Source organism: Palaemon carinicauda, chromosome 39 (assembly GCF_036898095.1).
Source record: "Palaemon carinicauda isolate YSFRI2023 chromosome 39, ASM3689809v2, whole genome shotgun sequence".
Classification (NCBI taxonomy): domain Eukaryota; kingdom Metazoa; phylum Arthropoda; class Malacostraca; order Decapoda; family Palaemonidae; genus Palaemon; species Palaemon carinicauda.
This window is the reverse complement of record NC_090763.1, coordinates 26,922,165-26,945,918: the sequence shown is the minus strand read 5'-3', so window position 1 is coordinate 26,945,918 and position 23,754 is coordinate 26,922,165. Positions and strand designations below refer to the sequence as shown.

Genomic DNA, 23,754 nt, shown 5'->3' with positions numbered 1-23,754 from the left:
TAAAATATAATGGTAACATGTTTCAGTACTCTGAAGAAATTTGAAGGGTATCACATGATCACATCCACTGGCATCTTTTAGCTCTGTGGTACCAAACTTTGCGTCTGTTAGCCAATATTTGCACCTTGGTTTTATCTTCCACGTAAGTGACGAAATTGAAGCCATATGTGTTCGTTAAAATGGTGGCCACACAAGGCTGAATGCGTGCAACTTCAATTTTGCCACAAGTTTAGAAAAAAATACACGTGGTCATTACCAGCTACTTGGTACAGAGTTCAACACAAGAGATGCTAAAATTTGCCGGTAAATGCATTCCCTGGACACAGCCTTTATTCTTCGGGGTATTACACATACTATAAAACGGAAGAATATAACACATGTTGATAATGAATAAAAAATATAGGCATTTCAGTAAATGATAAAACTTCTTTTATTAAATAAAAGTGATCATAGAGCATTTTGGCATTCAGCCTGTAATTTGTGATACTCTATTTGATAATGTTATAACATGTTATATAATTTCATACCTGTTTAAATATAAACTCACATCCCTGCTATCATATATCTTACTTGGGTTACAGAAAGGATAACACGCACATTTAAGAGAAATCTACACATTGAGTTATTTCTTTATTCAATTATTTTTTTTATAAAGTTACGGACAGCAAAGTTCATAATTGTATACGAAGACGCTATGCTATGTTTGATATGTACTCTGCATTGATTGTGAAATTAAGAGGAGGATAATTCGCCAACTGCAGATTGACTATACTGAAAGGCTCTTTGGTTACAGGAAATATACGGTCATTTTCATTGTTGTTTGGTTTCTGGTTGTTCACTGTATATATATATATATATATATATATATATATATATATATATATATATATATATATATATATATATATATATATATATATACACGTGTGTGAAGCAAATATCTCAAAAGGTAACACAAGCACTTAACCAGTACTGTTTATTGCAGAGTATATGAACTGTGTTTAAATACGAAGTGTCTTTCTTCTTTCAGTAATTTAGCAATGGAAGAGACATTACACCTTAGGAAATTAGCTTCAAATGATAGTCTATTCGATAAAGAAGAAAAAAAACTTCCTTTTCTTGTAAATTAAAGATCTTCGAATGACTGACAATTCGAAAAAAAAAAATACTTCATTTCGTTAGTAGATCAAAGATATCATCCTAGCATCTTACAACATATCCCGACTTGAAAGCGTAGGGTACAGCAGTAGGCCTTTAGATGCTTGTATGATGAAACTGATAAGAACAGAATGAGATCAGAGAAGTTAAATAAATATGTCGATAAATAAATAAAAATAAATAAACATATCTTACAAATAATAACAACACTATACATTTCAAATTACATAACAGCAAATTTGCCAGAGGTAAAAGATCCTTCAGCGCAAAACCTATCGCTTTCATAGTTTCTTGGTCTTTAAAGTGACCTACTTAGTTGAATGGCTCCTTTCGCATTTATCCGAAGTGTTTATCCCACTGACAATGTCCTATTTCAGCTTGGCACTGTGTGAAATTACTAGGCTACCCATATAGCCTATGTGGTAGAAAAAATTCCTGCCTGCATGGTGTCGCTCAAGAATCTAAATGAGAATATTGGTTTCTTTTAGTGAATGGTCGACTTGTTATAAGCAGAGATTGTGTTGTCATGATCCCAATGTTATGATTTCAATATAAGGTGCTGTAAAGTAGTCTATGGAAAATAGATTAATTTTAAATTGTTTGTCTTTCTTTTAATTGTGTTTTGTTCTGCGATGTGTCTAAAGTATGAAATACGATTAGAGCTAATTTTTTTAAACCACTTAATAACGTTAACTGAATTAATCTGTATTTGCTTAATTTCACTTCTGATTTTGCGTTCGTCAGGCAATATTTCTGCATCGTGGTTTCTTATACAAATAACAACCCTCCCCTTTAATAGGACATTGCACTAACTGCAGTACATAAGCATCGACATTTCTATACAATTCATCAAAGGCCACAGGAAAACTCGTAAAGAACGAAGTGGAATAGGGAAAGCTATATCATCAGCATAATATGAGGAATCCGTTTTTTTTTTCACACCAAAGACAGTTATTAAAGCTGAGAGAGAGAGAGAGAGAGAGAGAGAGAGAGAGAGAGAGAGAGAGAGAGAGAGAGAGATTTAAGCTCTCGTCTCACTTTAATGTTTAGTAGAAGTTATGATACGTGATTTCACATTTTTATCCTCACATGGTTATTATGCAGATGATCCGAAACACATAGAAGTCACATGATAGAGATTGGTATTTGAACCACACATTTTTTTTTATAAAAGAGAAAAGCAGCACAAATCATTCATTATACACAAGAACTTACATCAATGACTCACACCTAGGGTTTAGTAAGGGATAATGAACAGTCTGGACTAAATATGAGATCGACATGACGGAGCAATATAGCTCGCACACACGTTAGAAAAGTCAGCCTAGTTGAGTTAATATACCTAGGCCGTGGTTAAGTCAGTACTACTCAGTCTCTTGCTGGCTCAGATTGGCGTTTCAAGTTTAATCATTGGTATTGTTTTCCATTTGCTCACAAAACACAAAGGAAACAAAATTACAAGCTAGTTTACCAGCTACACGAGCTCTCTAAATGTATTCCTAAAACTGGTTTTCACTTTTCTCAGTCCTCAATCCTCATTCCAATACTGTTGTAGTGGGGCGTTCCTTGCAGTTAGTATAGTTTTACAAATGTAGAAATAAAAAAAAAAGCCTCAAGTGTCTCCTATTATATGTAGCGAGTGCTGCAATATAAGTCAAGAATCATATCAACCTGGTTTTACTTTATCAGTAAAAAACGAAAAGTTCCATCCTGCCTCCAAATGCTGTTATTCGCACATGCACGGATCGTTTAAAAAGAACGAGCCATCAACTAGCCTGCTTCTAGTGGAAGATATCGGGATAAATCTTCGTTATACTTTGTCCCTCATATTTCTAAGCAGATTAAATTAATCAGGACACAGTACCCAACATTTCAAATAACACATAAACAAGTTACTGCAGGGCCATGAAAAGAAAAGAACAAAGTTACTTTTCCCAGCTAAATATTTCATATGTCATGGCTTGCGCAAATGGAAACTATTATGTTTATCACAATGACCCTAATAATTTTAAAACGCAATCTATAATAATTAGTAATTAATTCCTATCTTAATAACAAAAATAAATAGACAATGAGATAATCCTTTTAATCACGATGGCTTTGGATTTGCACGGGCCTTTGTTCATAAACAGCTTACAGGGAAACAAATCTATAATGCCATTGCTTATGAATATGAATTACCAATCTCTAGTTTTTATATAAAAGAAAAAAATGTTCATATATGTATTGTGGCCAACTCACCTTTTTCACTCAAAGGTGAGTTGATTACCGGGTATCATGCCTTGCCATGGTCTCACTGCTAAATAAAATACGTACGAGACAAGAATTGGCGTTTACCTTTTAATGCTGAGCAGGATTAATAGACTATTAGCCTAATCCTGATGCTGAGAAACGCGCAGGTCGTAAGACGAATAATGCTGACGATTTCGACATAGACAAAGGCCGTAAGGTAACACAACTTCGTATACAGAAAATAGAGAATTGTGGGCGTTACAAGTGAAGTGTGTGTGTCTGTGTGTGTGTGTGTGTGTGTGTGCGCGCGCGCGTGTGAAGACATAGCCCATAGATTTCTTACCCCATATCCCCTATGGGAGCAATATCAAATGTTTACTTTATAAGATTTTAAGGAGACATTGTTACATGGATATCTTCTATAATATATATATATATATATATATATATATATATATATATATATATATATATATATATATATATATATATATATAGATAGATAGATAGATATGCCCACAAGGATGAACATTGAAGACAACGTTAACAATTTGGTCAACTGCATTACTACATGACGACTCTGGTTTTCATACTTTCTGTGGCTTAAAAACATAATACAGTACAGTACACGCAAAATTCGTCTCGATAGGGTTAAATAGTTTTGCATCTTGTTTATCTTTTGCACTCTTGACATACATTTAAGAGATAAGTGTTTTATGGTATAATGATAGTTTATATAAGATATCACACTAACAAGAATCTTGACAATTCTTGTTCTTAGTTCCCAAAACTTAGACATTCTCCCTTACCACACTGACTAGATTAACATAGGGTGGCTATATTCTAAACCACCTAGAAACGTCTTTGTAGGTTTCGAAAGAGACATGCTTATATAAAACATATATTATATTCAGCTAAGCTTCTCTTTTCGGAATTCATTCAGTCCACGTCTTAATTCTCTATACAGCTCTAGCGTTACCATTTATCTTCTTCTCCCTGGGCGTTTTCTGCTAGTTCTATTTTGTCCCTGGTAGCTATGGTGCAAGGTTTATGCATCGGATCATATAAAACCTCCTGAAATAACTGAGGTACAATCAGAAAAGTTGTTAAATTTATACTGAATTCAACACCAGAAATAAATTCTTGTTTTTATTTCAGCTCAAAGTAGTAATGCCATTAAACATAAACCTCCTCAGGCTACTTGATTAATAGCTATCAGGTGTTAGTAATAGTCAAGCTTGTAACTAAAGTCGTTGGCAAGATTAAGGTAGGCTAATGTACAGTTTGTAACAAGAGGTTACATAACATGTGCTAGTTATGCTTAGATTGTTATAGAGAAAGGTCGCAAAAAAGGGAAATACCCAAGTTTGCAACCCGCAAAAGGTATACATAGTGAACCATTATTCTTATCATCATATACCTGGAAGCCACAACTAAACATGAAGCAACCTACCCAACCAAAGACAAAAGAACTTGCAGAAAACTCCCCTGTAGACCTACCCACACACAGACTACACAGACCGAACTCTGTCCTGGTCCTGCTATGCTCTGGAAGGAGTTACTGGGAAGGAGATACAAACTCTTCCAGCTCCTCGAATACTTGAAGTATACCAAAATGAAGGTCTCGAAGTTGGAGCGAAGGGAAACTGACGTGCCAGTCTATAAGAGGTTCTCCCTCGTCTCCGGAAGCTTGAGAGAGACCAGCCCTCCGAAGAGGAGGACCGCGGTGGTAGTTAGCATGGGGATGGCGCGGCTGGAGTAAATGAACTGGCCGAAGCAGAGCGAGCCCAACACGCCTGCTATCCTGGAGGCAGCGCTCAGGAAGCCGTAGGCTGTAGTCCTGGAAAGGTGGAGAGAGAAAAAAGGTAATGATAGCAATATCCTAATTTCTATATTAAACGATAGGTCGAGATGTGGTCCTGAGAGAGAGAGAGAGAGAGAGAGAGAGAGAGAGAGAGAGAGAGAGAGAGAGAGAGAGAGAGAGCATAACAATATTAATGACTCGGAAAGGTTACGAAGCAATCTCAATAACGATAACAACAACAACAACAACATCAATAATAATAATAATAATAATAATAATAATAATAATAATAATAATAATAATAATACAGTAAATATTATTAATAAAATTGTAGCATTACAGAGAGAGAGAGAGAGAGAGAGAGAGAGAGAGAGAGAGAGAGAGAGAGAGAGAGAGAGAGAGAAATCTTGGAAGAAGACTACTGTCGTAAATGAACCTTTTACCTGATATGTGTGGGAAAGGCTTCGGTCGACACTATGTCCAGAGCATTCCACCCCGAGATGAAGATGAAATTGAAAACTGCTTCGAAGACGATTATGCCAATTTTACTATCGAGGAACCAGATGAAGAAGGCTGCAATTGCCGATAAGATCATAGACGTACCTAAGGGAAAGAAGATAAGACTTAACCTTTGAACACGGTAATTCAGGGTTTCCAGGTTTTCTAAATGAGAAAAGACCAACTTCTAATCAACTAAAGCTTTAAAAGGCCAACCCAATGATAGAAAACGGCCAAAAAAAAAAAAAAATAGCATTTAAGGCCAACCTTTTTCATATTACTAAAAGGGAGTAAATTTAAAAAAAAAAAACACCAAAATTGAAGATTTTGGCCTAAAAAAAGGCCAACCTGGCAACCTTTTATTGGAATTGGGATACAGGGCTGAACTATGACAGAATCGTACGTTAGGCCTAGTTACCAATAGGGGAAGGTAGTTATTTCCAATCAATTACGGAAAGGCCTGGGGAGACTGATAGAGATAGCAGCTGCCACGAAAAAAAGTCAATCACTCTAAGACACAATCACTGATATCTAGAAATTTATGTTTATGTAAAAATGATAATGTATACTGTAACCATACTGTAAAAATTTAATTAAACACTTATTATCGATAAGATAACAAAAATATCTAGAAATTTAGAAGTAAATGATAGTACGTCTTTGATAGAGACACAAGAGTTGTCAAGGATGATAACACGGGCTTTGAAACAGTTCATTCGTAAGTTATCAGAAATCTCAAGGTTGTGATACGGTACATGATAAGATCGAAGTTACGTTGATTAAACAAAATGAACTAAATTTAATTGTATCACGGAATCTTACGCGAGTCTTGGCATCACAGGGGCGTAGATAAATTTACTTTTCTCTCTTCTATTTCAAAAAAGATTCGAAGGTAATAACATGCATGAATTTAGTCACCCAGAAAAGATTCAAAGATATTAGTTTATATAATCTTCATAAGAATTACCATTGAAAGGCAATCTCGAGTAAGTTTTTTTTTTTTTTTTGTTAACATCGATTTCCATGATAGAGTAAGGAATTATTCTAATTATAAGTAAATATTTACATTATATATATATATATATATATATATATATATATATATATATATATATATATATATATATACATATATACATTTATGAAGCTGGTCTAGTGTAGTGTAAATAATTTATTAGTGTATTTTCTTTATGTACTTCATTTGTGGTGAATAGCCAACCTGTAAGGTGAGTTCCTCTCATCTGGATATACGTTTTGTATGTGAATTACGTAAGACTTTCGTCATTAATTTGATTGTATTCTTCATTCAGCTCAGTATATGTAAATTTACATTATTTTTAAGAATTAACTTTTTATTTCACGTATTTTGTTACGGAGTCTTTCGTAAACTGTTTAAGAGTGTTAAATGACCCTACGAGGTGTGAACGAGGGCTTATGTAATTTTCTTTTATGTTTTCATGAGGTACTGCGTCATGTTTGTGAGAAAATACGCAGTTTTTATATTTGCCACATGTTTTGGAAGGTTCTCGAAAACCCCAGTGTTAGATTTTATCTTTTTTTTTTTTATTTCTGAGAACGGTAGGTGGGCGGAGCAGCTGAGAGAGAGAGAGTTGCCTGAAACCAAGGTTCGTCCCCTGAATTTTTCATCTAGTTGGTAACTTTGCCGTCGCTAGGTGCCAGCCACCAAGCCACGAGAATAATCTATTTAGAATAATCTAGAAGTTGCTAAGTTCATATATAAGCGACCCCAGAGATGCACAGCAGCAGAAGAGAACCAGCTTGTCCTGTGAAAGAGCCAAAGTACATCCTCTCTCTCTCAAAGTGCCCATAGTATGTCCTCTCCAAAGTAATTTTATGACCCAGCGTATATCGTGTGTAGTGTGTTAAAACGTTGCTGTAAATTTGCCAGAAATTCAAAATTTACTGTGTTGTGGTGAGTGCTGGCATTGTGTAAATCTTTGTAACTGGCCCAGGGAGATTTATGTACAAACGTAAAGTATATTAGTGTTAAGACTAATCAATTGTGTAAAAGTTCATTTTCAGTGAAACAAGTGATTGTATAATTTTCATAAGTATTAGTTTCTTTTGTCTAAGTTTTGTTCAGACTTGATATTTCGAGTAATTTATTTTTTCATGTAGATTCTTTCAAAGTGTTGTAATTTTTATAGAATATACTAATTTTTGTAAAGAGTGTATTATTTCAATCACAAGTTTTTATTTCAGTACTCACTCGTACCCCTGTTAAAGAATAGAAGTGAGGTTGTTTGAATACAGTAGTTCTTAAAAATAATTATCCAGTTTTGTTTTGAGTGTTCTTAAGAGATCTTTGGATATTCAGTGTTTTTATATATTGCTGTCTGGAAGTTATATAACTGTCATAGAGCTCAGGTATTAATATTTTAAAGTTTAACAGACTTAGTGCAAAAACAAACAGGTGAGTTTGGAACTTGAGGCATTGTGTAGCTTCCCAGCCATAATATATGTATAATATTATATTTTGGTTCCCAGACATAGGACCTTAATATAATATATATATATATATATATATATATATATATATATATATACATATATATATACATATATATATATATATATACACACATTTATATTCTTATATTCTTACGTAGCTGGTCTACATTAAAGTAGAATATTTTATTCACGTATTTTATTTGTATATTTAAGAGAAGTATAGCCAGCTCATAAAGTGGGTCCCACTCACGTAGAATTGAATAAATGTATGTAAATTATACGAGACTATCGCCATTCATTTAGTTATATTTTCATTCAGTTCCGTACATGTAAATTTACGTTATTTTAAAGAATTAAATTTTAATTTCACGTAGTTTTGTTACGAAGTCTTATGTAAACTTGTTAAAAAGTATGTATGACACACACTGGGGATTGCATCATGTTCCCACGTGATTGGAAGTTGCAGGAAGGTTCTCGACTAGAACATACTCTTTTTTTTTTTTTTTTTGATATTATGAGAGGAGGTGGGCGGAGTTAGCTGACAGCATTGCCTCGTCAAGCAACGATAGTAACCTAATTCCATAATGCCAAGTTGGCAACCTTGACGCCGCTAGAGCCATGTCCCTACGCTAAGCGAATGCTTTACTAGAAATTAAAGAGTGAATCAAGATGATATATATATATATATATATATATATATATATATATATATATATATATATATATATATATATATATGTAGCACCAACCCATGCTTAGGAACGAGAGATCCAGCCTGACCCTCTGAAAGAGCCAATGTCCGTCAGTCCTCTCTCCAACATCTATCCAGCCACTACATTTTCCTCTCTAACATGCACAGTGTTTCCTCTGAAACATGAATAGTGATTTCTCTCCAATGTATACCATGTATAGAGTTGTTTAAATGTTGGTGATATTATCGTGTGTTTAACTCAAAAGTGAAGTGTGTTAATGTAGGTAAATTTATATTGTAAAATTCTTATGACTGGGCCTGTGTAATAAGGTTAAACAGTAAAGTGTATTTATTTTGCTTAACCGTTCGGTAACCTTGTGTGAACCCAAAGGACGGAACAGAAACAGTTAAGTATATGTAATTGTAATTCTGATTTATTTTCTATGTGTTAAAGTGTCATTTATTCATTAGTTTTCATAAATTAATTTCTAGTGAAACAAGTGATTGTATAATGTTTTTTGAAGTGTCATTTTTAGATATATTAGTCTAAGGTCTAGTTCAGATTTAAATTTCGATTGATTTTATTTTGGTATTATTTTTTTTAATTGTTATTTTTTTATAGAATATACTTATTTTTGTAAAGTGTGTATTATTTTGAACACCAATACTTATTCCAGTGCTTTGCTCGTATCCCCTGACTAAGTACCGAAGTAAGAGGTTGATTTAAGAATAGTTCCCGTTAAAAGTAAAGTAATCACCCAGTTTGGTTTTGAGTGTAATGTAAAAGACCTTTAGATATTCAGAGTTCATATATATTATTGTCTGGGAGTTGCGTATTATTCTAAGAGCTCAGAGGTTTTCCCTTGTGTATCAGATTATATAATATAAAGCAGATGAGTTATGGTGATCGGGAATTTACGTAATTCGCTATTCGTAATATAATTTTATAAATATATATATATATATATATATATATATATATATATATATATATAAACATATATATATACATATATATATATATATATATATGCATATATATAATTATGTGAACATAATATATACATATATATATATATATATATATATATATATATATATATATATACATATATATATATATATATATATATATATATATATATATATATATGTATATATATATATATATATATATATGCATATATATAATTATGTGAACATAATATATATATATATATATATATATATATATATATATATATATATATATATATATATATGCATATATATATAATTATGTGAACATAATATATATACAGTATATATATATATATATATATATATATATATATATATATATATATATATATATGTATATATATATATATATATATATATTTATATATATATATATATATATATATATATATATATATATATATGTGCGTATGTATATAAACATATATATATATATATATATATACATATATATATATATATATATAAATATATACACATATATATATACTGTATATATAAAGTGTAAAATCCACAGGAAACGTTAAAGTGAGACACCAGGCACCAAGTGCCTTTATATATTACGTACACTTCTCCAGGGTACAGAGTCACTTTGTACCATGAAAAAGTGTACATAATACACGAAAGCGCTTGGTACCTAGTGTTTCACTTTCATGTTTCTTGTGGATTTTACATTTGAATATTTGCCACGTGCAGTTTTGTGACTGATAAGTTATGTGTGTGTGTATATATATATATATATATATATATATATATATATATATATATATATATATATATATATATATACACAGCAAATTTTCTTAGCATGTAAATCCATTGTCTTCGTTTCTTTCCCTTGCTTTGCTTCGTTTGCAATCTCTCGGGACCCATTGTGTTATTCTTTTAGTTCATATATCATCTGTCCTGGTTATGTCCTGCACATGCCCATATATTTTTCTTACATGTTGTTAGAATACTATGCTCTACTTTATTTGTTCTCGCATCCATGTTGCTCTTTTACTGTCTCATATTGGGATTCCCGTCATTATTCTTTCCATAGCTCTTTGAGTTGTAACTAGCTCATGTTCCAAGGCTTTAATAAAACTCCGTTTCTGATACATAATTAATACTGGATGACCATCTCATTAAATACTTTTTTTTTTTTAGAGAAAGTGGCATATACTTTTCATAATATCTTTTTGTTTACCAACAGATCTTCATCCCATGCTTATCCATCTCCTTAATTTCGGTCCTATGTCCGTAGAAACACTTACTGTCTGGTCCAAGTACGTAAATTCATGAACTCGCCCTTAACCCTTAATTGTCATCTCTTTATTTTCAATGAATATTATCTTTTTTATGCTAAAATTTATTTTCAGTCTTACATTTCTGCTTCTCTTGTCAAATCTTCTACCATCTTTAGAAATACCTTCCATATTCACTAATTAGAACCAAGTCATCTGCAAATCTTGAGTTGTCAATGTATTATTGTTAATTCTTACTTTTTCTTAATCTAAATTCTTAAAAACTTCCTCTAGGCATGCTGTGAATAATTTAGGGTAGGGTCTCCTTGCCTAACTCCTTTTCTCAATTGGAATTTTCTCAATAAATTCATGTATTTTAGGATTGCTATAATACCCATTTGTATATCTTCCAGTGTACTAACATAAGCATCATCTATTCCTCGTCGTTGAAGAGCTTTCATGACTTAAAGATTTGACAGAATCAAAAGCTTTCTCATAGGCTTTGATTGCTACAAATTGTGGTTTGTCATACTCTGTTGATATTTCCATTAGCTGGTTAATTACATGGATATAGTCAGTTGTTGAATACCCCCTTCTAAAACCTGCATGCTCTCTTGGTTGATTAAAATAGTTTTTCTTCCCTTTTGCTAAATACGATTTTTGTAAATATTTCATATATTACTGAGAGTAAACTAACTGGGCCGCAATTTTTCAGGTCTTTTGTATCTCGCTTTTTGCGAAATAATTTTTTCAAGTCGACCGTATAGAGCAGACTTGCAAACATTTGATGTAAAAATCACCGAGATTTACTATTATGAAATATCCTCCATCTACTATTAAATCGTTTGTTAGGCCTTTCTCTTCTGCTTTGTCTCTTTTCATGCCTTTTAATGTTTTCTTTTTTATTTCTTACTTATTCTGTTACTTTGGGTACCAGGCTCATATGTTTCATTGTTGTAATTGGTCACATAAATTCGTCCAAAAAATATTATTTTTTGTTGCTATCTTCTGTCAGTTTCCGGGAAATCGCATCTAAGGGTGTTTCCTCGTAAAAATATCTGTAGAGGAGGTCCCCCACCTTAACAGTAACGGCCACGGTCTTCTTAGGTCAATGATAGGCCAATCGTCAATATAAAGCAGTTGAGAGAGAGAGAGAGAGAGAGAGAGAGAGAGAGAGAGAGAGAGAGAGAGAGAGAGAGAGAGAGAGAGAGAGAGAGAAGCGGCCACCTACAAGATTCGGATGCTGCTGATCTCTGCAAATGAATTAGAAGAGACGGAGTATACCTATAGCTAGAAGAGCCAATGTTCTTTTATTTAGGTGAAGTGTGGATGTTGCATTAAGCTATTCAAGATATATGACAATTATTTGTCAACATTTATTTTCATTAGTACGAATATTGATCGTGATGTTTGTAAGGAAATTTGGTGCTGGGCATAGAATTGAAGATGATAGTTTGGAGGGACGAAATTGTAAGCATACATGATTATAATGCCTCCGGGAGTAATGAGAATATAAAGAAAATTTTCTTCTATCCAAAAGTTTATTTCAAAGGAAGAGTTTCTTCTGCAACGATATCAAAGCCGGTTTAAATCTTTGCCAATAGATCACGAAAGGTTTCCCCTTTATTACACTTTTGATTCGATGGAAAGGTTTACAAAGATGATAGGTTGTTGGATATTAAGGAAGGTTAATCGAGAATTTTTCATAGTATTAAAAGGGTTTTTCAAATAAGTCACAAATAAACTATGAGCAATAGAAATGGTCATAAGTTAGGCTGGTCCAGAGTTTACAATCAAATTTTTATCATTATTTCTATCGATTATATGATCGACTCCTTGGCCGGGCAGAAATATCTATCATTAAAGAAATTTCCCTAAGCGTTTGAGATCCACAGGCAGAGCGTATATATATATATATATATATATATATATATATATATATATATACTGATTGTGTATCACTATATAACACAATGGCATTTGATATCGAATTCTACCCTTAGGAATGTCTATCCACTAGAAATTCATTAATGATAAATGCTTCTAGCTGAGCAAGGATTCGAACCTATGCCCTGAGCCGAAACAATGCCTGCATGGACGACTTTACCGATTGAGCCATCAAGAGAGATATAAGATCACTTCAAGTCCACTGTACATGATCACCATCATCGTCTCCTTCTACGCCTATTGACGCAAAGTGCCTCAGTTAGATTTCACCAGTCGTCTCAATTTTGAGCTTTTAAATCGGTAATTCTCCATTCATCACTTCTACTTCACGCTTCATAGTCCTCAGCCATGTAGGTCTGGCTCTTCCAACTCTTCTAGTTCCTTGTGGAGCCCAAGTGAAAGATTGGTGAACTAACCTGTCTTGGGGAGTGCAAAGAGCATGCCCAAACCATCTCCATCTACCACTCAGCATGATCTCATCCACATATGGCACTCGAGTAATGTCTCTCCTTGTTTTATTTTCAATCCTGTCTTGCCATTCAGGAATCTGTTCTTAGACTTGAAATCAGACTCCCCAACGTCAGAGCCTTTTCAAAATGTAGCTCGCCCCCTCCCCCTCGAAAAACCGCTCCTACCCCTCTGCTTCAGTAACTTACGGTTGTGATAAGTGAATCGACAAGAACGGAGGCATGTGGGACTGCACCAAGATGAGCCTCAATTACATAGAATCAATACGATGAAATACTTCAAAAGCGTTTTACAGGAATCTTACCATATTATTATTATTATTATTATTATTATTATTAGTAGTAGTAGTAGTAGTAGTAGTAGTAGTAGTAGTAGTAGTAGTATTGTTATTATTATTATCATTATCATTATCATTATCATTCCTTATCATTATTATCATTATCATTATTATTATTATTATTATTATTATTATTATTATCATTCCTTATTATTATTATTATTATTATTATTATTATTATTATTATTATTACTATTATTATTATTATCATTATTACTTGCTAATCTACAACCCTAGTTGGAAAAGCAGGATGCTATAAGCCCAAGGCCAAAGGCTCGAACGTGGAAAATAGCCGAGTGAGGAAAGGAAATAAGGAAATAAATAACCAGCAAGAGAAGTAATTAACAATTAAAATAAAATATCTTAAGAACATTAACAACATTAAAATAAATTTTTCATATATATACTAATAAAACTTCAAAAAACAAGAGGAAGAGAAATGAAATAGCATAGCGTGCCCGAGTGTACCCTCAAGCAAGAGAACTCTACCTCAAGACCTTATTTCATTTTGGGAGATTGAATGAAATAGTATCACGTATCTTTACAAATGGATTTGTTAAAAATTTATAGGTACTTTGATGCCCTTATGTGCGCTCGTGGTAGGCTAATTCAACTACTGTTATAATTTTACTATGATAAGGATACCATTTGTTGCAGTTATTACCGTCATTACAAACGAAAGGTGAAAATGAGAGTAGTTAAATTTACGTAACTTTATTACTATTATAAATATTTGATAATCTTAAGTATAATAACAATACGCATTTATGAATTAGGTATATAATAGTTTTCAAGAACAGCTACCACACTCTACGGATATTAAACTCCCCATTTGGAAAATGGCCGTACGAACTCTGACTTGCACCGAGCTGGGTATATAAAAAAAAGATGCCTTGACCCTCTATTTTATTACCAAAAGTATTGATTGTGTAAGTTAGTAACAGTAACAACGCCATTATATGGCGATTTGATCAATTATTACATAACCTGAAACATATTCGCAACTATCTCTAACAAACATATATATGAATTTGGGTAAATTTAAAAAAAAAAAAAAGTGACAAAGATATGGCTAAATAAGTTACTTGAATTAATAGAAAACGCACAATAATGAGGATTAAGAGTTGCTGTATGAAATTATTTATCTTCAAACATCCCAGTTACTCGGAATTTCACACGGTCGATCAGCCCCTTCTCGTTTTTGAGCAAAATCGATTGCATTCGTTTTAACGAGAGCTTGTTATAACATGGACGAAAAGAGAAACTCACTACAACACAATTTTCCATAAAAAAAAAGAAATATTTCGATCAATAGCAGTAGTAATAATAATGATTATCTCTGAAACGGCCACAATACCATCCCACCATCTCGGTATCTTCCCCAGAAAAGAAAAAAGAAGAGGAAAGCAAAGCGGAGATAAACGAAGCCCAGTCCACTCAACTGTACTCTGAAAATCTCATCTGTAAGGCATAAGGTCCTTCGGTAGCCCTAGACCCATGCTGCCCTATGGTGTAGCACTCTACTGTAAGTACACATAAACAAACCGCGGGTAACCGGGAAGAAAGTAAACAACTCCAGCTTTACTCACTCATGATGCGGATTCTGCCAATCCTATCCATGAGAAGAGAAGTGACGAGAGTCCCTGGAATGATGGTCAGCTGACCGATGAGGTTCTCCTGGAACACTTCCTTGTAGTGGATGTTGTAGTCGAAGTCCAGGTTACATCCAGGAACGAGGGCTCGGAAAGTATTGTTGCTCAGGACGCAGTCTTGGAAGCGGTAGTCATAGAAGTCCGTGTCTACGAATGTGTTATATCTAAGCTCGCTGTACCTGTAAGAAAATTAAAGAAATGTTTGTAGATACAGATAAGCGATCAATCGTAATTCTTGACAATTTAGTGAAAACGGAAGAAAAATATACCAAAATGTTTAAAATTTGAAATAATTTCTATCCTAATTTCTTTATTGATAATATAAAGAAGCTTGGCTAGATGCATTTTTTTATAAGAATTAGCTAAACAAGACATTTTTTCCTCTTGATCCCTGAACTTTAAAGCCGGAGACAATGACTTTTCTAGGTCAACTGAGTAAATACCTTAAATTCACATAATAGTTACCTAAAAAAGGTCTTGCTTGACCTAATGTCCGAAAAGAGGCAATCTCGAATGGTGCAGTTGATGAAGAGGACGTGATTGAACACAGCCTTGGTGAAGTTGACCTGGTTGAAGATGCTGTCTACATAATGCACGTTGTCGTAGCGGCTCTGGTTGAAGACTTCGTCCAGATAGACTTTGTCTGTTTGCATAAGGATATGATTAAGAGCTGTTAATTAAACGAAGCTTCTATACTGTGTAGACGTCATCCAAAATAGACCTTGTTCACACGAGAACATGGTTAAGAGTTTTTACTTAATAAGACTTTATTTAATGAGTAAGAAATTCGATTTATAATCTCTAATTGATAAAAATCGTGGCTGAAACCCCTTTCGCACATAAAAATATTTTTTTTTGAAAAATACCTATAATAAAAATAAAAAAAATAAAAAAATCTAAAAATTAATATTCTTTATCATGGCTATAAAAAGATGTGATTTTACTAATTTCGGTGATCTAGAAAGTCTTGAAAGCAACAACAACAACAACAACAACAACAACAACAATAATAATAATAATAATAATAATAATAATAATAATAAAAATAATAATATTAATAATAAAACTTACCGTAGACAATCTCAGCATCCTTATCGTAAGCTTCACTCTTCAACAGCTTGATGTATTCCGGGAACCAAACGGACAGCCCGTAGAATCTATAGGGAAAAATTATATATCTGTAAAATGGGCTTCGATCTACCATCAACAGCTGCTTTCAAAATATCTTTGTAGACACTGCTATGGAACATGGGAACCATAAAATGAGTTTCTTACTGAAATATCATTCTTGAAATCTTGAATCTTTTTCGTTTGTTATGTATAATCAATACTTTCATCCTGGAACTTGATCAAATTGGTGATAAATCTTGTTCTTTAGTAAGGGATGATACTAAATTAGTGATAAAATTTGGACCTTTCCATACAAAATTCTGTAGACATCTACAATGAAAATATCCTGTTCTCTCTCTCTCTCTCTCTCTCTCTCTCTCTCTCTCTCTCTCTCTCTCTCTCTCTCTATACATATATATATATATATATATATATATATATATATATATATATATATATATCAACCACGAATGGCATTTAATACCGAATTCTATCTTGGGAATATATATCCACTTAGAGTCTCTGCTGGCATGGTTTCCAGCTGAACCGGTGGGGGTTCGAATCTCCACCCGGCCTGAAGCTGTTTCCATATAATGAATTCCAAGTGGATATATATTCCCAAGATAGAATTCGGTATTAAATGCCATTCGTGGGTGATATTTACATCGATCAAAATCACGTGTGCTTGTGATATATGTTCATATATATATATATATATATATATATATATATATATATATATATATATATATATATATATATATATATATATATATATATATGTATATATACAACAACAAATGCACCCGTTACTATTCCACTGCAGGACAAAGGCCTCAGACATGTCGTTAATCATGTCTGGGGTTTGACCCTTTTATCAGCACAATGACCATTGTAGATTGATAGTGGGACACTTTAGTCTGATACCACATAGCAAACCAACCTAGTACAGGGTGACCCTTGCTAGTACAGCTTTATCTTGTAGGAAAGATAACTATACACAAACCCTTTTACCAGGAAGGGATACATATATATATATATATATATATATATATATATACATATATATATATATTGCATGCATGTGACAGACATTTAATAAAGTATGTGAGAAAGGTCAAAGGTCAAGTTCGAACTCACCCAAACGCGCAGGTGAACCAGATGACTAGCAATATTAAGGTCGTTTTCAGGTAAGGTGGAAGAAATAGCTGGAGGAAAAGGCCCCAAAACTGCAAAAAAATATATAATAATAATAATGATAACGATAATAATAATAATAATAATAATGATAATTATAATAAATAAGAACAATCTGGTTGGTGTTGTTATATGAAGACATAGGTTAGTTCATTAGCTAATAATAAAAGATTTAAGGGAAAAAAAAAGAGACGTTGTTGATGAAGCTTATGATGAAGTTACTCAGTTTAATTTACTCTGCAGTTCAAAAACTAAAAACTAGCTTTCTTGATCTCTATATTGATAATTTTATTGATATTTTGCTCTTTTTTTTATTAGTAATCAATTACAGATTTCGTTAGTAAATATAGAAGCTAAAAAGGTATATGGAAAGGTTTATTTACGATGGCTACAAAGCGTTATGCATAAGATTTTAGGCTAATATTGTGGAGCCTTATGACATAAAATTAACAGATTTAGAAGCACCGAGGCTGGATGTCTTATGATCATTAGCATTATGCAATTGAGCAAAAGCATAAATGTACCTGTTCTTTACCTGATTTGAACATCCCCTAGTTATTATAAGCTCTTAAAATCTAGTGTTATTTATTATTAGGACACTTTACCACCCATAAAACTTTAAAGAGCAACACAGGTTTGAATGAAATTAAGCCGGAGTGACCTATATTATTCACCCGGCTCCAAAACGGATCCCTCTAAATAATCCACCAGCAAACAAACGGGGTAAACAAGATAGAAAACATGGACAGTTTAAATTCAACTAATTGGAAAATAACGAATATAAACCACCAGTGACCAGTCCTACCTGATCGAGACCGTAGGAGAGGTCAGTGATGAAATTCTTGCCCACCCCTTGAGGGGCAGCGTGGCGCAGCGGCCTCTGAGTACCTGATGGAAGCTCCAGCTCTGACAGTTGGTACTCAGCTCCTGGATTGTGGGCGTTGTTCCATTTGAAGATTTTCTGGAATCAGAGATTTGAGAGATAGAACATATTCCTTGTGGAAATAGTAGTAAATGTTTAAATACAATTTTAGTATCTGTAGCCAAATTAGTTGTATTAATACTAATTATGAAGTATAAATTTGGTCGCAGTGAAGGCTTTAAGGAATGTTCTAGAATTATCTATAATAGTGGTAGTAGGATGAACATAGATTATCAAAGCAGCGATTAATAGCATCAGTAGTGATATAGACAAACTCCAATATATTCCAATAAACAAATCTTTAGGCTACTTTTGTTTTTTTCATGATAGAATCCATTTTTGCTCACTGCTCTCGTGAAGTAACGACCAAAAATTCCCCCGCGTCAACTCGGGAAAAGAAGACTAACCTTATAAACCATGATGGCCTCAACGTCTCTGCCCTTCTCTAGTAGGAACCTTGGAGACTCTGGCATGAAGTACAAGCCAGTAACAGCCGCGAAGGATGGCAGGGAACAAACCACTAGGAACACGCGCCACGAGCTGAAGTGGTGTTGTTCATCCAACACTACTGTGATGCCTGCAAGGAGAGGAAGCGAGTGCTTGTCAAGAGGGTTATAGGTCTACTTCTATAATAATCAATAGACGATTTACTTGAATCTTTGCCATACCATTGTTTGTAATGGTGTATTAGATTTACTTTTAGTATAGATATTGAATAATTTATTTCAGTTACGGTAATGTTACTTTCTAGTGTTTTCGGTAACTTTTTATGGCATCTTTTTTTTTTCATGTTGATGTCAAAATTATTTCTAGTTAATAATACTGTATGCAAAAGTTGAATTGTATTCTGCATAAGTCAGTGTAACCTAACGAAAAATCCTAGTTTCTGCGTTAAAAAAATATGGAAAACAATTTTTATAAGCTAAAATTGTTGGAAATAAACTAGATGTCAAAATAGAGATTGCACTAAAACTTCAGGAAGGTAATCTTTTATGATTTTGGAAATAACCTTTTTCTAAATTAAGATATTTTATCATATAATAGTTATGCTTTGACAGCGGGACAGCGGTATAAAACATGAACAATAGAACAGTCTGGCAAAATATCAAGAAATTCAAATGTTTTTAAATGTATAGACTTCAAAACGTTGTTACTGTTTTGAGAATGATTTATTGTTAATTTGTTCTCATCATTTATTTATTTCCTTATTTCCTTTCCTCCCTGGGCTATTTTTGCCTTTTGGAGCCCTTGGGCTTATAGCAGCTTGTTTTTCCAACTAGGGTTGTAGCTTGGCTAATAACAATAATAATAATAACAATAATAATAATAATAATAATAATAACAACAACAGGAGTTCTTAAATTGTTTAACTGAATTTCAATAGCAATTTAACCTGGCTAATGTTAGATGAATAATTTAAACAAAATTCATTTGCTAATTCCAGAAGCCGGTGGGATGGGCTATCACTGAAAGAGAGAGAGAGAGAGAGAGAGAGAGAGAGAGAGAGAGAGAGAGAGAGAGAGAGTTGGCCAAGAATGCAAGACGTCCCAACAGGATTTCAGAAATTGTTTAACTGAATTTCAATTGCAATTTGACCTGGCAAATGTTAGATGAATAATTTAAACAAAATTCATTTGCTAATTTTCGAATCCGGTGGGTTGGGCTATCATACAAACACACACACACACACTCAGAGAGAGAGAGAGAGAGAGAGAGAGAGAGAGAGAGAGAGAGAGAGAGAGAGAGAGAGAGAGAGAGAGAGAGAGAGTTGGCCAAGATTGTAAAACGTCCCAATACCAGTCTGGCCTTTTGCTTAGGCCCCTATCTCTCTCACCCGTCCTTGGGATGATGGCCCAGGCCATAAGGGCCGTGAAGACGCCCCCGATGGCCCAGAAGACCAGCAGCCAAGAGAGATGGCGCCCGCGCTCAGCTCGACTCACGAACTCACAGTAGTAGGCGAACACGATGGGGATTCCTCCGCCGATTCTGTAGAAGAATTGTGTTACGTCACATATCAATGAAATCTTGACGAGTTTTAACATTCAAATGAAGACACAGGAATTGGTTACATTTCCCTCCCATGTTAAAATTGATCTGGTATCCATGTCTGAAATTGATTATGTACACACACACAAATGTACAACTAAAATACATGCACTCTCACACACAAATGATATATATATATATATATATATATATATATATATATATATATATATATATGCTTACATATACCGAGGCACTTCCCCCAATTTTGGGGGGTAGCAAACATCAGACAAATGAAACAAAAAAGGGGACCTCTCCCCTCTACGTTCCTCCCAGCCTGAAAAGGGACTCCATCGAGTTCGGCTGGTACTGCTAGGGTGCCACAGCCCACCCTCCCTCGTTATCCACCACAGATGAAGCTTCATAACACTGAATCCCCTACTGCTGCTACCTCCGCGGTCATCCAAGGCACCGAAGGAAGCAGCAGGGCCTACCGGAACTGCGTCACAATCGCTCGCCATTCATTCCTACTTCTAGCACGCTCTCTTGCCTCTCTCACATCTATCCTCCTATCACCCAGAGCTTCCTTCACTCCATCCATCCACCCAAACCTTGGCCTTCCTCTTGTACTTCTCCCATCAACTCTTGCATTCATCACCTTCTTTAGCAGACAGCCATTTTCCATTCTCTCAACATGGCCAAACCACCTCAACACATTCATATCAACACTAGCTGCTAACTCATTTCTTATACCCGTTCTCACCCTCACTACTTCGTTCCTAACCCTATCTACTCGAGATACACTTCATCTCAAACACATTCAATTTCTGTCTCTCCATCACTTTCATTCCTAACAACTCCGATCCATATATCACAGTTGGTACAATCACTTTCTCATACAGAACTCTCTTTACATTCATGCCCAACCCTCTATTTTTTACTACTCCCATAACTGCCCCTAATACTTTGCATCATTCATTCACTCTCTGATGTACATCTGCTTCCACTCCACCATTTGCTAAAACAACAGACCCCAAGTACTTAAACTTATCCACCTCCTCAAGTAACTCTCCATCTCTCCATTCAACATGACGTTCAACCTCGCACCACCTTCCCTTCTTGTACATCTCATAACCTTACTCTTACCCACATTAACTCTTAATTTCCTTCTCTCACACACCCTTCCAAATTCTGTCACTAATCGGCCAAGCTTCTGTTCCGCGTCTGTAACCAGTACAGTATCATCCGCAAACAACAACTGATTTACCTCCCAGTCACTGTCATTCTCGTCTATCAGTTTCAATTCTCGTCCAAGCACTCGAGCATTCACCTCTCTCACCACTCCATCAACATACAAGTTAAACAACCACGGCGACATCACACATCCCTGTCTCAGCCCCACTCTCACCGGAAACCAATCGCTCACTTCATTTCCTATCCCAACACATGCTTTACTACCTTTGTAGAAACTTTTCACTGCTTGCAACAACCTTCCACTAACTCCATATAACCTCATCACATTCCACATTGCTTCCCTATCAACTCTATCATACGCTTTCTCCAGATCCATAAACGCAACATACACCTCCTTACCTTTTGCTAAATATTTCTTGCATATCTGCCTAACTGTAAAACTCTGATTCATACAACCCCTACCTCTTCTAAAACCACCCTGTACTTCTAAGATTGCATTCTCTGTTTTATCCTTAATCCTATTAATCAGTACTCTACCATACACTTTTCCAACTACACTCAACAAACTAATACCCCTTGAATTACAACACTCATGCACATCTCCCTTACCCTTGTATAGTGGTACAATACAGGCACAAACCCAATCTACTGGTACCATTGACAACACAAAACACATATGAAACAATCTCACCAACCATTCAAGTGCAGTCACAACCTCTTCCTCCAACATCTCAGCTCTCACACCATGCATACCAGATGTTTTTCCTACTCTCGTTTCATCTAGTGCTCTCCTCACTTCCTCTATTGTAATCTCTCTCTCATTCTCATCTCCCATCACTGGCACCTCAACACCTTCAACAGCAATTATATCTACTTCCCTATTATCTTCAACATTCAGTAAACTTTCAAAATACTCCGCCCACCTTTTCCTTGCCTCCTCTCCTTTTAACAACATTCCATTTCCATCTTTCACTCTCTCTTCAATTCTTGAACCAGCCTTCCTTACTCTTTTCACTTCTTTCCAAAACTTCTTTTTATTCTCTTCATATGAATGACCCAACCCCTGACTCCACGTCAGGTCAGCTGCCCTCTTTGCCTCATTTACCTTGCGCTTTACTTCCATATTTTTCTCTCTATATCTTTCATACTTCTCTACACTATTACTCTGCAGCCATTCTTCAAAAGCCCTCTTTTTCTCTTCCACTTTTACCTTCACTCCTTCATTCCACCATTCACTGCCCTTCCTCATGCTGCCTCCAACAAACTTCTTGTCACACACATCACTTGCAATCCCAACAAAATTTTCTTTTACTAACTTCCACTCCTCCTCTAAATTACCAGTTTCTCTTACTTTCACTTCGTCATATGCCATTTTCAACCTTTCTTGATATTTACTTTTTACCCCCGGGTTTTATTAGCTCTTCAACCCTCACTAGCTCCCTTTTACATCAACCTACTCTATTCCCCCACTCTTTTGCTATAACTAATTTTCCTTCCACTAAAAAATTATTAGACATACCGTTAGCCATTCCCCTAAACATGTGCACGTCTTTCAATCTTCCAAACGTTCTTTTAGTTATCAACACATCATCCATTAATGCCCTTTCTACCACTCTTCCATTTGCCATTCTTATCCATATATACTCGTTTTTATCTTTCTTTTTGAAAAAGCTAGAACTTATCACCATCTCTTGCTCAACACACATATCTACCAGTCTCTCACCACTCTCATTTTAACCTGGTACGCCATACTTCCCAATGACACCTTACTATATATATATATATATATATATATATATATATATATATATATATATGTATATATATATATATATATATA

General features: G+C 34.3%; 1 protein-coding gene across 3 annotated transcripts in view; it reads right to left on the bottom strand.

The window, feature by feature from the left end:
* Positions 1 to 3,863: 3,863 nt before the first annotated feature.
* Positions 3,864 to 23,754, bottom strand: part of LOC137631099 (synaptic vesicle glycoprotein 2C-like) — a 102,700-nt gene continuing 82,809 nt past the window's right edge. For all 3 annotated transcript variants that reach the window (XM_068362733.1, XM_068362734.1, XM_068362732.1), the window contains 9 exons: positions 20,569 to 20,720; positions 19,142 to 19,311; positions 18,618 to 18,773; positions 17,756 to 17,844; positions 16,577 to 16,662; positions 15,971 to 16,148; positions 15,443 to 15,684; positions 5,638 to 5,797; positions 3,864 to 5,230 (listed from right to left, as the gene is read on the bottom strand). In XM_068362733.1, the coding sequence (XP_068218834.1) occupies positions 5,050 to 5,230; positions 5,638 to 5,797; positions 15,443 to 15,684; positions 15,971 to 16,148; positions 16,577 to 16,662; positions 17,756 to 17,844; positions 18,618 to 18,773; positions 19,142 to 19,311; positions 20,569 to 20,720 (1,414 nt within the window). In that variant the 3' untranslated portion in view covers positions 3,864 to 5,049. The remainder of the gene's footprint in view (positions 5,231 to 5,637; positions 5,798 to 15,442; positions 15,685 to 15,970; positions 16,149 to 16,576; positions 16,663 to 17,755; positions 17,845 to 18,617; positions 18,774 to 19,141; positions 19,312 to 20,568; positions 20,721 to 23,754) is intronic.